The sequence below is a fragment of the Hordeum vulgare genome, chromosome 1H, assembly GCF_904849725.1.
Source record: "Hordeum vulgare subsp. vulgare chromosome 1H, MorexV3_pseudomolecules_assembly, whole genome shotgun sequence".
NCBI lineage: Eukaryota > Viridiplantae > Streptophyta > Magnoliopsida > Poales > Poaceae > Hordeum > Hordeum vulgare.
Window position 1 is genome coordinate 357,714,609 of NC_058518.1, and position 11,508 is coordinate 357,726,116.

The 11,508-nt window shown below is 45.4% G+C and overlaps 1 protein-coding gene across 1 annotated transcript; it reads right to left on the reverse strand.

Moving 5' to 3' along the window:
* Positions 1-3,750: 3,750 nt before the first annotated feature.
* Positions 3,751-10,272, reverse strand: LOC123436508 (pentatricopeptide repeat-containing protein At4g19440, chloroplastic-like). The gene is made up of 3 exons (XM_045115635.1): positions 7,245-10,272; positions 6,799-6,888; positions 3,751-4,221 (listed from the first exon to the last, which is right to left on the reverse strand). Exon 1 carries the CDS (start codon positions 9,964-9,966, stop codon positions 7,528-7,530), a length of 2,439 nt encoding a protein of 812 aa, XP_044971570.1. The 5' UTR covers positions 9,967-10,272; the 3' UTR covers positions 3,751-4,221; positions 6,799-6,888; positions 7,245-7,527.
* Between the last annotated feature and the right edge of the window lie 1,236 nt (positions 10,273-11,508).

Here is an 11,508-nt window from a genome sequence, read left to right on the forward strand (position 1 = left end):
AGACTTGTAGGTAACAATATTGAACTAGGTATGGAGATACCAACGATCGAATCTCGGGCAAGTAACATACCGATGGACAAGGGAAACTGCATGCGGGATTAGCTGAATCCTTAACATCGTGGTTCAAACGATATAGATCTCCGTAGAATGTGTAGGAACTAATATGGGCATCCAGTTCCCGCTATGTTATTGACCGTAGAGGTGTCTCGGTCATGTCTGCATAGTTCTCGACCTCGCAAGGACTGCACACTTAACGTTCGGTGACGATCTGGTATAGTTGAGTTATTGTGATTTTTGACCGAAGGTTGTTCGGAGTCCTGGATGAGATCCCGAACATGACGAGGAGCTTAGAAATGGTCCGGAGGTAAAGATTGATATATGGGAAGTTGGCATTCGAGTTCTAGAAAAGTTCTGGAAGGTTGACGGTTTTGTGATGGAGGTTCTGGAAGAGTTCTGGGGGTCCACGAGGAGGGTCCACCTACCCTAGAGGGCCCCATGGGCTGTGAGAGGTGGCGCACCAGTCCATGGTGGGCTGGCCGCCCCTCCCACCTAAGGCCCATGCGGCCAAGGAGGAGGGTTGGCCCACAGGTGGTCGTCGCCCCTCCTTCCTTGGGGGCCAAGTCACTTGGTGATCGCCGCCCCACCCTAGGGGAAACCCTAGGGAGCCGACCTCCTCCTCCCTCCCTCCTATATATACTAGAGGATAGGGAGGGCAGCCGCACCAGAAAAACAGCCGCGACGTTGCCCTCCTCTCTCTCTCTCTCTCTCTCTCTCTCGTGGTTCCTCTCTCTCTCGTTCTGTCGCGGCACCGCTTGGCGAAGGCATGTCGGAACAGCTCCACCAGCACAGCCATCACGTCGTCATGTTGCCGAGGACTCAAGCTACTTCTTCACCATCGCTCGTTGGATCGAGGAGGTGAAGGGGTCATCGAGTTGTACGTGTGTTGAACGCGGAGGTGTCGTCCGTTCGGCACTTGATCAGGACATTCGTGATTGGATCACGGGACATATCGTGATTGGTCGTGAAGATGTTCGACTACATCAACCGTGTTTCTTAACGCTTCCGCTTAGCGATCTACAAGGGTATGTACATGCACTCCTCCTCTCGTAGTTGTTGATCTCCATAGGTTCTTGGTGAGCGTAGGAATTTTTTGTTTCCCATGCGACATTCCCCAACACCATCACCTAATTGGGCCTCTAGGCCTATTTGGGCAGTCCATGGCGCCTAGAATAATCCGAAGGGTGAGGAGTCGAGTCCGACATATCTCGAATAGAGGGTCCCTAGCTAATAATCTTGGTAGGATGGTAACACGACACAAGGGAGATGTGATGTTTACCCAGGTTGAGGATCTCTAGAAGAGGTAAAACCCTATGTCCTGTTTTGTTATATTGACTGTGGATGGGATACAAAGTACACATAGATCTATCACGAGATCATGTGTGAATGAGTTAGCCTCTATGGTCTAAACCCCTATCTTATATAGACATCGGGGTTACTTATGATTACATATAGGTCGGTTACATCTAAAAATAAATATGCCGAAGATTGTATTTGTGCCTTGGAGTGCGTTGAGTCTTCGAAAAATTCCATCTTGATTCCTACAGGGGCCTAACGAATGTGGCCCATCGGTTGGCTGTTTCGGGGGTCCTTCGCTCGACCCATGTCGGGTAGCCGACATGGTTAGCACCCATTTATCGAGGACACCATGAATAGACCCTAAATTGGTCTTCAAGCCGACAACATTGCTCGGCTCCTCCGAATTGTTTCTTATTCTTTAGCCTTCGACTTTGTAAGCGAGTTCAACAAACCCGATATCCTTGCCTTACAAAATTTGCAGTATATCCGAGAATATTCTCGGATCTGAAGTCCTTGCACTGAAGTGGGTGCTTTAAGAGCTAAGTAAGCTTCTGTAGAGGACAAATTGTAGGCACGTCTTGACAATCGTTTAGGCCTAGTTCGGTTAATCCCATCCCTGCGGGGATTGAAAGGGATTTACAGGGATTTTGGCTTGTAAGGGATTTAATCCCCCTCAATCCCCTTCAAATCCACCTTAACCGAACAAGCCCTTAAGTGTGTCACCTAGCCACGGGGCCACCATCGAGATGAGTTGTAACGGGCCCCGAGACTCGTTTAAATGGCATCATTATTTTATTTCCTAGATTAGCATGCACACACAAGGCACAATGCTTGGGCAACATGCAGATTTACCGATGGAGGACTCAAGTGTCCCATCGGCCCACGACCAGAGACCTCCATATAAGGCTATAGGAAAAACAAGAGACTTTACATCCCTACTGCCTACCTCTGCCTCATGTGAATCACATCAGCCCCCTCAACTCCATCGTTTTTTGGGAGAACGCCATGGGTTCATATTCTCGCCCTTCTGGTCCGCTCGAAGGAGATTGAGAGACCCACTCGGTGCCTCAAGGGCAGCTAAATTGGCTCTCCACTAGTGGATACCTGCATGAGCCACAGTTCGCTCAAGCTCGCTCGAGATTGGTTTCCATGGGCACCTCTGAGACTCCTTTCCTAAACTACAACCTCACGAGTGGGTATGCTTTGTTCCCTTTCTCCTTTGCGGCTTAGGCCTCCCTATAGATCCTTTCCTTAGGGGTCTTCTTCATTTTTATAGGAGTCAAGTCCACCATCTATCGCCCAACTCCATCCTCCACATAACTCCATATTACTCCATGCGAAGCCTTCCTCGAATGCAAGGCACACTTCAATATGTGTTGCAAATAGTTTTTATTGGTTCCTTGCAGAAGATGAGACACTATTTGAGTGTTGGGGAGCCGAGGTCTGCAAAATTGCCGGATTCAGATGCATTGTCGGTACCCCAAAAGAGGACGTTGAAACCCGGCAAGGAGAATGGCTTTATATCCCCGACGTGTTGCTCGAGGATCCTCCAGGACAAGGTTTTGTTCCCTTCTCACTCATCCCTCCTAAGAAGCAGTACAACTAGCGTCTGAGGACCCAGTCCCAAGAAAGGGGGCACTGTCGTGGCCATGTTGGCTACTCACGTGACTTGTCTTGGTCACCATGCGCTAGCCCTTGTTAACGTGATGGTGGTAGCTCTTGCCAGAGGAATCCATCCACTTCAACAACGCTACCACCCTATGTGGGACTACAACGGGACCGATGACTCGATCCGTGCTATTCGAGTTGCATTCCACAATCACAAGATACTCGGAATAGTGCTAGAGTCCATGTTCGAAGGCAAGATGGTGGACCTCATCAAGGAGCCGATGTACGACGGCTTTGCTAGCTACAAACCAATCGAAGCAGTAAGTTATTCCATCCGGGATTTTATTCCAGTAAACAAAGCATATATCTTCCTGATCAACTTTTTAACATATCCTAACAGGATTGGAAAAGTTGGATTATCATGAAGTAATGGGTTATGTCCCCTTTGTGGAATTCCGAAAATAAAGACCCGCATCCTCTTCTCTTGAACGGCGGCTCCCACGCTTTGGAGCTTTGTCCAAGAGGTACTCGGGCCAGATTGGGAGGCTCAGGACCTAGCCGGCTTCCTCCAGGCCCGAGCTATTTAGACCAGGAGGAAGAGGCTACTCTTTCGACTAGTATTTGTGTTGTTAGCCATGACACTTTGAACGGCACATAATAAGATGGTGATAGATAACGGCACATAATAAGATGGTGATAGATGGAATCATGGAATCTTAATTAAACCCTATGTCCTGCTTGTGTGCCGTAAAGAAAGCTACTTGCTCAAGGAAGACACATTTCATGTGGTTAAGAAAACCGGTGAGTAATTAAGCATCATGCTTGGTTTTATTTCTAGACGGTTACAAGTATAAACACTACGACCCTGATTGGGTGGCTGGATTTTTCCTACACCTATATTTTACCAGTATCTTAAGTAAATCCATGGCACAGAGTTGTATTTCTTTCCGGTTGTAAACCGTGCTTGGGACACACGTTATAATACCCTGGTATTCAAAGGATCACATACACATAACATCAGTAAAAAAAATGAAAATTTCTCATATTTGCAGTCATCCATGAGAACGAAATTCACATACTTCACAGTGCTCAAAGTCAGCAACTGAGGCATTATTCTTTGTGTTGTCAGCGTGCTAGATAGCCAAAGTCAGAACTCGACAGTTGTTGAATTGTTATAGGTTGGAACACAAAATTTTGAGATAGATTCTTGCTTGCTTCATGAACTCATGCATCATAGGATCATACGAAAATGGCAAACTGCAGAGAGGAAAAACAATATTATCTTCTGTAATTACCACCTTGGTTCGCATTTAACAACTTAAGCATAGATACCATCCTAGCACATGATCAATTTGGTTCATAGTTGAACTATGTAACACGAATGACATTTTACATCCAGCAAATAGTACAAAAATGTAGTTAAATTTTACATATGTTTCCTTATTACGGGTCATAGGTAAATATCGAAGCAATATATATTGCAAGGTCTGAACTACAAATGGGTTCAATATCTTATACTGAAAGATTATGTTGCTGATAGAAATCATAATACGAGTAGCTATCCTAATTAAAAGAAGTTCAGCGTGTGCCGAATATTCCAAGTATGTGACAGAATTAAATAAAAATGTGAAACACGATATGCTGCAATAAAGTAACCAGATTATGTATAATATCAGAGAACTGAAATATTAAACTTGGTAAGATGTCATAATCAAAATGACGATCATCTCAGCATAGTCGACCTGGATTGTACTACCCAGAAGATGACTCCATGCACAGAAGCTACCAAGAAATTATACAATGTACGAACTTTTAGCTAACAACTCTTGGCACTGGAGAAGACCCAAATGATGTGTGACAGGTGAATATAAGCAATTCTAAGAGATGTTGCTTTAACTAAAAAGGTCCAAGCAGTACATAACTCAGGTAATTTTGAGCATCCTCAGGTACACTTTCATTAGAACATGGCAAGGAGAGCACATCTATATCTATACCTAATAAGAAAGCGGCTATTGCTTCCGTCGGAAAACCCACCACGCCATTTTTATAAAAAAAAAACCTGTAATTTTTGTTATTCAACCCGCGCTTCAATTTCTCATTATGGTGGAATTAACAATGGACGGGTTGATTTTTCAACAAAATAGGATAGGACTAACTACATTAGTTTGTTAGCTTATTATTTTAATAAATCAAAATAATTATAAAAAGATTAAAAGCGTGTGGTATTTTTTTCTCCCGTTGCAACGCACGGGCTATTTTGCTAGTGACCAACCATGGACAAAACAATGTTAAAAAAAGGACCTGGAACATGGCACTACAATTAGCTTGCATTACAAACTGTACTAACAAAGCAGACACATGAGACTGTAATTTTTATTTAAGTTGCAGAATAGCAGAAGACGCTACTCCCTCTGTTTATAAATATAAGTCTTTCTAGAGTTTTCAATACAGAATACATACATCGTAGACATATTTTAGAGTATAGATTCACTCATTTTGCTCCGTATGTAGTCCATATAGAAATCTCTTAAAGGACTTATAGTTAGAAACGAAGGGAGTACTAATTTTATTTTATTTTATCAAATCAACATAGATGGACCCATAAAGGAGTGCAAAAATGATAGAACTGTGCACAGATTCAGTTATTACTTGCCTAATCTAACAAGAAAGTGGAGATGGCAGTTAGCAGAAAAAATCCAAAATCTGTGGTAACTAAAAGGGCACCTATCTTCATAGCCCACATTATGAGAGAAAACCACATCAAATAGAGGATCAACATGCATGAACTTTCTGGAGAATCCAATGTTGCAGAATAAAATGCATACGCAAGTGAATACAGCCGAGCTCCCGCCCATGAAGTTGAACCTCTGTATGTCTGCATCGGTGAGGCAGAAGCTGCTCACTCACCTGAAGGTTGCTGAACAGGATCGATTGGAATGGCAGCTGCCTGAACCGGAGTGTGGCAGGTCCGAAAGACACGGGGCCAGCATGGTTGATGCCATGGTCATTAGCGCCTCGCTCCCCTGGTTGCGGTCACGGTTGCCGACGCCGGCGTCAAAACGTCTCGCCCTCGAGGTAATCCTGATCAACCCCTCCCAACACTCGTCCTCGCCGACCCCCATCAGCAACGAGTGCAGCATAGGCACCATGGTGTCTCCTCCTCCCGGCACCTCAGCACTGGACATCCTCCTCCACCTTGTTGCACCCGCAGGTGGTGGCGGTGGCCTTGACGATGGCCGAGATGCGCCTCCTTGAGCGTTCCAGTGGAGACAGGTGTGTGAATCTCCCCGAATGGCGTCGTGCTCCTCGCGTCAGGGACCGATGTGGCGATTGGAGTTCGAGAGAAGGAGCGGCGACGGGTAACCCTAGAGGGTTCGAGAAGATTAGGGCAGAAGCGACTGAGGGGATGAGGTGTGTGTTTTTCTTCTCTCTTTTTCTACGGCAGCGTGAGTGGGAGGGGGTGAACCAATAAAAAAGCAGACGGGGGGACGATGCTTTGGAGCGGAACGCGGTCCACTGGCAGGAAAATGAACCTTCTATTTAGATAGTATAGATTTTGCAGTGATGTACAAAAGAAACGAAATGAACTTGCATATTTTTGCCCAAAGTTTGGAGGTCAAATTTCTTACAAAAAAGTACATTCAAAAAATATTACAGAAATTAATATAATTTGCACGCATGTTGCTAATTTCTTTAGTTCAAACTTCCAATTTCAAACTCACTTGCGTCCATCTCAGAAAAAAGACTACAAACCTAATGCTGATTTATATGAATATGAGGAATAATTAATGTGTTTAATAATAGTCCTATGGGTACAAGAGAAGAAATCATTACCTTCTGTAACTTGAAGCAGATAATTCCATTCAGTCATCATCTATCCACTGAGAGGCACTCAAGGTGTTGTCATTGTCAACCAAAGTTAGGCTGTGTAAACAGGTACAAGTCAATGCTTATGCATAACGTGTTATTATTTTTCCATTGTCAAGGGAAGGAATAAAATATGTCCTGCTTGAGAACAAGATTATTTGCTTCACATGTTCTATTTTCAGAATACTATTGTGTGCTACACCAATAAAACTGTTACCAAGAGAACAATTAGGTAGAGTGTTTTCAGCTACACATTACCATGAATAACCAATCATGAGGCAGTGCACAGCACAAAATTTGTTATAAATCATGTACACAGTACTATCTATCACTGTCGATTTATAGAAGGAACTCTATGTAACTATGACAGGCAAATAAAAAACTAACTAATTGGGTAAAAGTGTATATTTTACCAATTATGAACCTTCAAGGCAATCTGGTGCTTCTGTTGGGTACCCCCACATGCCACAAGGTGAGCAAGTATACATTACCGTTGGATAGCTTTAAGCGTAACCTGCTGCCATTGGGTAGCTGTCCAAGGTAAGAGATGAATGGACTCGGTTGATGTTCCTGCTAGATGAGAAAGCTATCTAGCCAATAGCAAGGTGAGGGCCTCTGTGATCTCTCTAGTTCCCTTTCATGCTTGGATGGGTCTGTTCAGAAAAACAGTCTTCCTTTTGGTTCCTTAATCACACATCATTCACTGGAAGTAGCTTCTTTCTGGCACGAAGGAGTGGTTATTCTATTAACTAATTCATTGTACAAACAATCATTCTGTGTCAAAACATTTGATATTTCAGCAGGCAGTTCTGTAGCCTTGTCCAATGGATCCACTTGAGAGAACCCAGTAACTAGTGTATTGTAAGAAACGCTATCAGGAGCAATTCCTGAGCTCAACATCTCATCAAAAAGCTTGGAGGCTTCTTCGTTATTACCAGATTTACAATAGGCATACATCAGAGTGGTATAAGTAAGCTTGTTTGGAGGTATACCCCTGGACCGCATTTGCTCAAAATAATTCAGAGCTTCATCCATTTTTCCTATTCTGCAAAAACCATGTATCATAATTGTGTAGCCAATTACTCCCACCTCAATGCTGTTTTCTCTGCTTTGCTCAAACATGGTCTTCGCCTCGTCAACAAGATAAGCATGGCACATCCAGTGCATAAGACTACAGTAAGTTACCTTAGTTGGTCTTATGCCAGTAGACTTCATAGTGTTAAGGACATCCATTGCACCAGAAATGTTACCAACTCTACCATAACCACCAATAAGTGCATTGTAGATTACTACATTTGGTTCTAATCCACGGGTCATCAATTCAGTCAAATATTCATTTGCTTTATGAATATCCTTTATTCTACAATATCCATCTATTATAGTGCCATATGACACTATATCTGGCCGAAGTCCCTCAATTTTCATCTGATCCAGCAGGTGAATGGCCTCTTCCATTTTACCCAAAATGCAATACGCATGTAGTATAGTATTAAACGTGAAAATATTAGGCTTAAACCCTCTTCTGATCATGTCATCACGGAGTTTAATTGCTTCCTCTATTTTATTGTCTTTGCAGCAACCTTGAATCATTATGTTATAAGTGATGCTATCCAGTTCAAGCCCCTTATTAACCATGGTCCTTAGAACCTCAGTAGCTCCTTCCATGTTCTCCCCCTCACAAAGCCCATGAATCAATGCATTGGAAGTTGCAATATTGACAGATAAACCTTTCTCCAACATCTTAAACCAAATTCCAACTGCTTCTTGGTGTTTTCCGCCCTGGCAAAGCTGCTTCGCACAAGCTGTCATGAGAGAATCATTTGGTCGCATACCCCTTATAATCATTTCATTTAGAAGCCTTACCACAGACTTCAATCTTCCAGTCCTTTGGAGAAGCCCTGCAACCACCGAATTGAACAAACCAAAATGAACTGCCATCCCAGTCAATAACATCTCCTCCAATATCTGCTCAGCACGCTCCATCTCCCCTTCCTTGCATAGAGCTCTAGCAATCAAGTTGTAAGTCACTGCTGTTGACTTCATCTTCTTTGAGAGCATTTCATCAAACAACCTGATTGCTTCTGAGAAATGCCCCTTCCTACAATGGCAACCAATAAGCTCATTGTAAATAATCTCATTTGGGACGATTCCTAACCGAGCCATTTCCTGCAACACTGCACCAACCTCCCCAAAACGCTGACTTCTTGCAAGACCATTGATCAGAATGCCAAAGGTGACCACGCTCGGGGTCACCTTGCTCTCCTCCATCCTCTCCTTCAACCGAAAAGCCTCGTCTACTCTTGCACTCTTGCAAAGTCCATCCATCAGCAAATTGTATGGCACTACACCAGCACATTGCTGGAGCCCAGCATGGACTAGCTCTGCAAGTATCTTCAAACCGTCTTCCACCTTTCCAGCCCTGCAGAGGACCTTGATCATAGAGGTATATGAGTATGCATTCGGAGTGACGTTCTGGCGATCACGCATTTCAGCAAACACCTTGCGAGCGGCGTCAAGCTGGCCAGCGCGTGCAAGAGCTTCAAGGAGTATATTGCAGGTCTTAACGGAGGGGGAAGCGCCCCGGGAGGAGAGCACATGGAAGGCGTCCGTGGCACCCCTGAGGGAGTCGCGTGCGGAGGAGGCGAGGAAGGTGCTGACGAGTAAATCCGATGAGGGAGTGGAGGAGGCGTCGGCCACAGCCGCTGCGGCAGTGTGGAGGGGGTGGAGATGTAGGAGGCGTTTCATTAGGCGGCGAGCGGAGGGCATCGTGGAGCGATCGGCCACGAGGGAGGGGAGGAGGAGCGCGGAGACGCGGGGGGTCAGGAGGTCGTGGGCATGGGCGTGGCTGGAGGAGGAGGGAGCGTTGGAAACAAGGTGGTGAAGGAGCCGGAGGGCGGACGCCGCAGGGAGAGGGGAGGGAAGGGATGAGAGGGCGGATGCCAGACCGCGGTCGCCCAGGCGGCGGAGTAGACAATCCAGGTCGCGCGCCGCGTCAGGTGAAGGGGCGCTGGCGAGCGTCCCCAGAACCTCGGCTGCGGCCACGGCGTCAGCAGAGGACGAGGAGAGCTGGCGGTGGCGGTGGCGGTGGCGGCGGCGGATGGCGAGGAGGAGAGAGGGACAGGGTGGTGGTTTCATGGCGGATGGATGTACGACGTGGAACGGTTGAGGAGGGTGGTTAGAAGCTTGAATGGAAGGTATGGATTGGGTCCGGGGACAGGGGACTGATGTGGACGACCCTCCACCAAGATTGGATCAAAGGGTCGGAGGAGCGAAAGTCTGTGGCAGATCAGCAAGGGAAGCAGCCAAGAAGGAGATGGAAGGGGAGTGCTCGCTGCTGCTGCTGCTGCTGCATGGGGCTCGCCGGATGGGCAGGGGCGCAGGTCGAACGACACACCGGACGTGGGGCACGGCGGCCGGGCGGCGGGCGGCGGGATTGATAGGGTTGTCCGATGGCCACGGGATCTCTGTTCGTCCCCTCGTCCGCTATTTATTATTGGGCTGACTGGCCGAGGCCCAGCAGTAGTGGTAGAGAGAGTGGGCTGAGCCCTAGGCCTACTTCTTTTTCTAGCCTCGGGGGGATTTCCTCACGCCCCAGGCCATGGGCTGCCTCGGGCCCAGCTCCATCGAATGACAACACTAGAAAAATGTACCAATTCTCAAAAAATATATAGAAAAATGTAGTAATCGACTCCCTTAGAGGTCTATTTAGAATGTTCTTTTATACGGTGTGCTTTTTGCTTATCTGTCAAAATGGTTGTCCTCATTGGTGTTGTTCAGTGTGGTTCACATATATTGTATTTTTCAACTCCGTATAATGATGAATATGTGGTTTCTAAAGACACTAAAATGTAACTCCCTCTATGCGCACTTTTCCAAATGTATCCGACAAAGGCTCCAGGCCCCGATAGATACTCGATACACTTTTTCCAAAGGCATAGGGATCTATGTGGATCCGAGGTGACCGACATGATATTATGCATCCTTTGTGGAGAGGAGAGCCCAGAGGTAATAAATGAAAACATTCTCATTCTTATACCCAAGGTTAAGGACCCCACTCAGCTAACCCAATTCAGACCTATAAGTTTGTGTAACGTGCTATATAAGATAGCTTCGAATGTCATATCCAACAAGTTAAAACAGATATTGCTAGCGATCATATCCGAAGAACAATCTGCTTTTGTCCCTAGGAGATTGATCGCTGATAATATTATCATAGCTTATGAGTGTTTGCACTTCATGAAAAGGAATAAAGCATAATGGGACAAATTTTGTGCAGTTAACTGGGTATGATGAAAGCTTATGATAGGGTCGACTGGGAGTACTTGGAGGCCATTATGCTTAAATTGGGATTTGCACCTGTTTGGGTCTCTTTAATCATGAGAAGCTATTTCACCTTTGAGGAGAATCCGTTAGGGGGGGCAATTTCTCCATACCCGTTTTTGCTTGTAGCGGAGGGCCTTTCATGCCTTTTTAAAACAAAAGATGAATCATCGCACCTCAATGGTATTCAAATAGCTCCAACGGCATGGCTCGCAAGCCACTTGCTATTTTGCGGATGATATCATGTTGTATGTTAAAGCCAATGTTGATGGAACAAATGAGTTGTCCTCCTTGTTGTATTGCTATTTGTAATGCGTTAGGTTAGAGAATTAATTTATCAAATTCATTAGTTTTCTT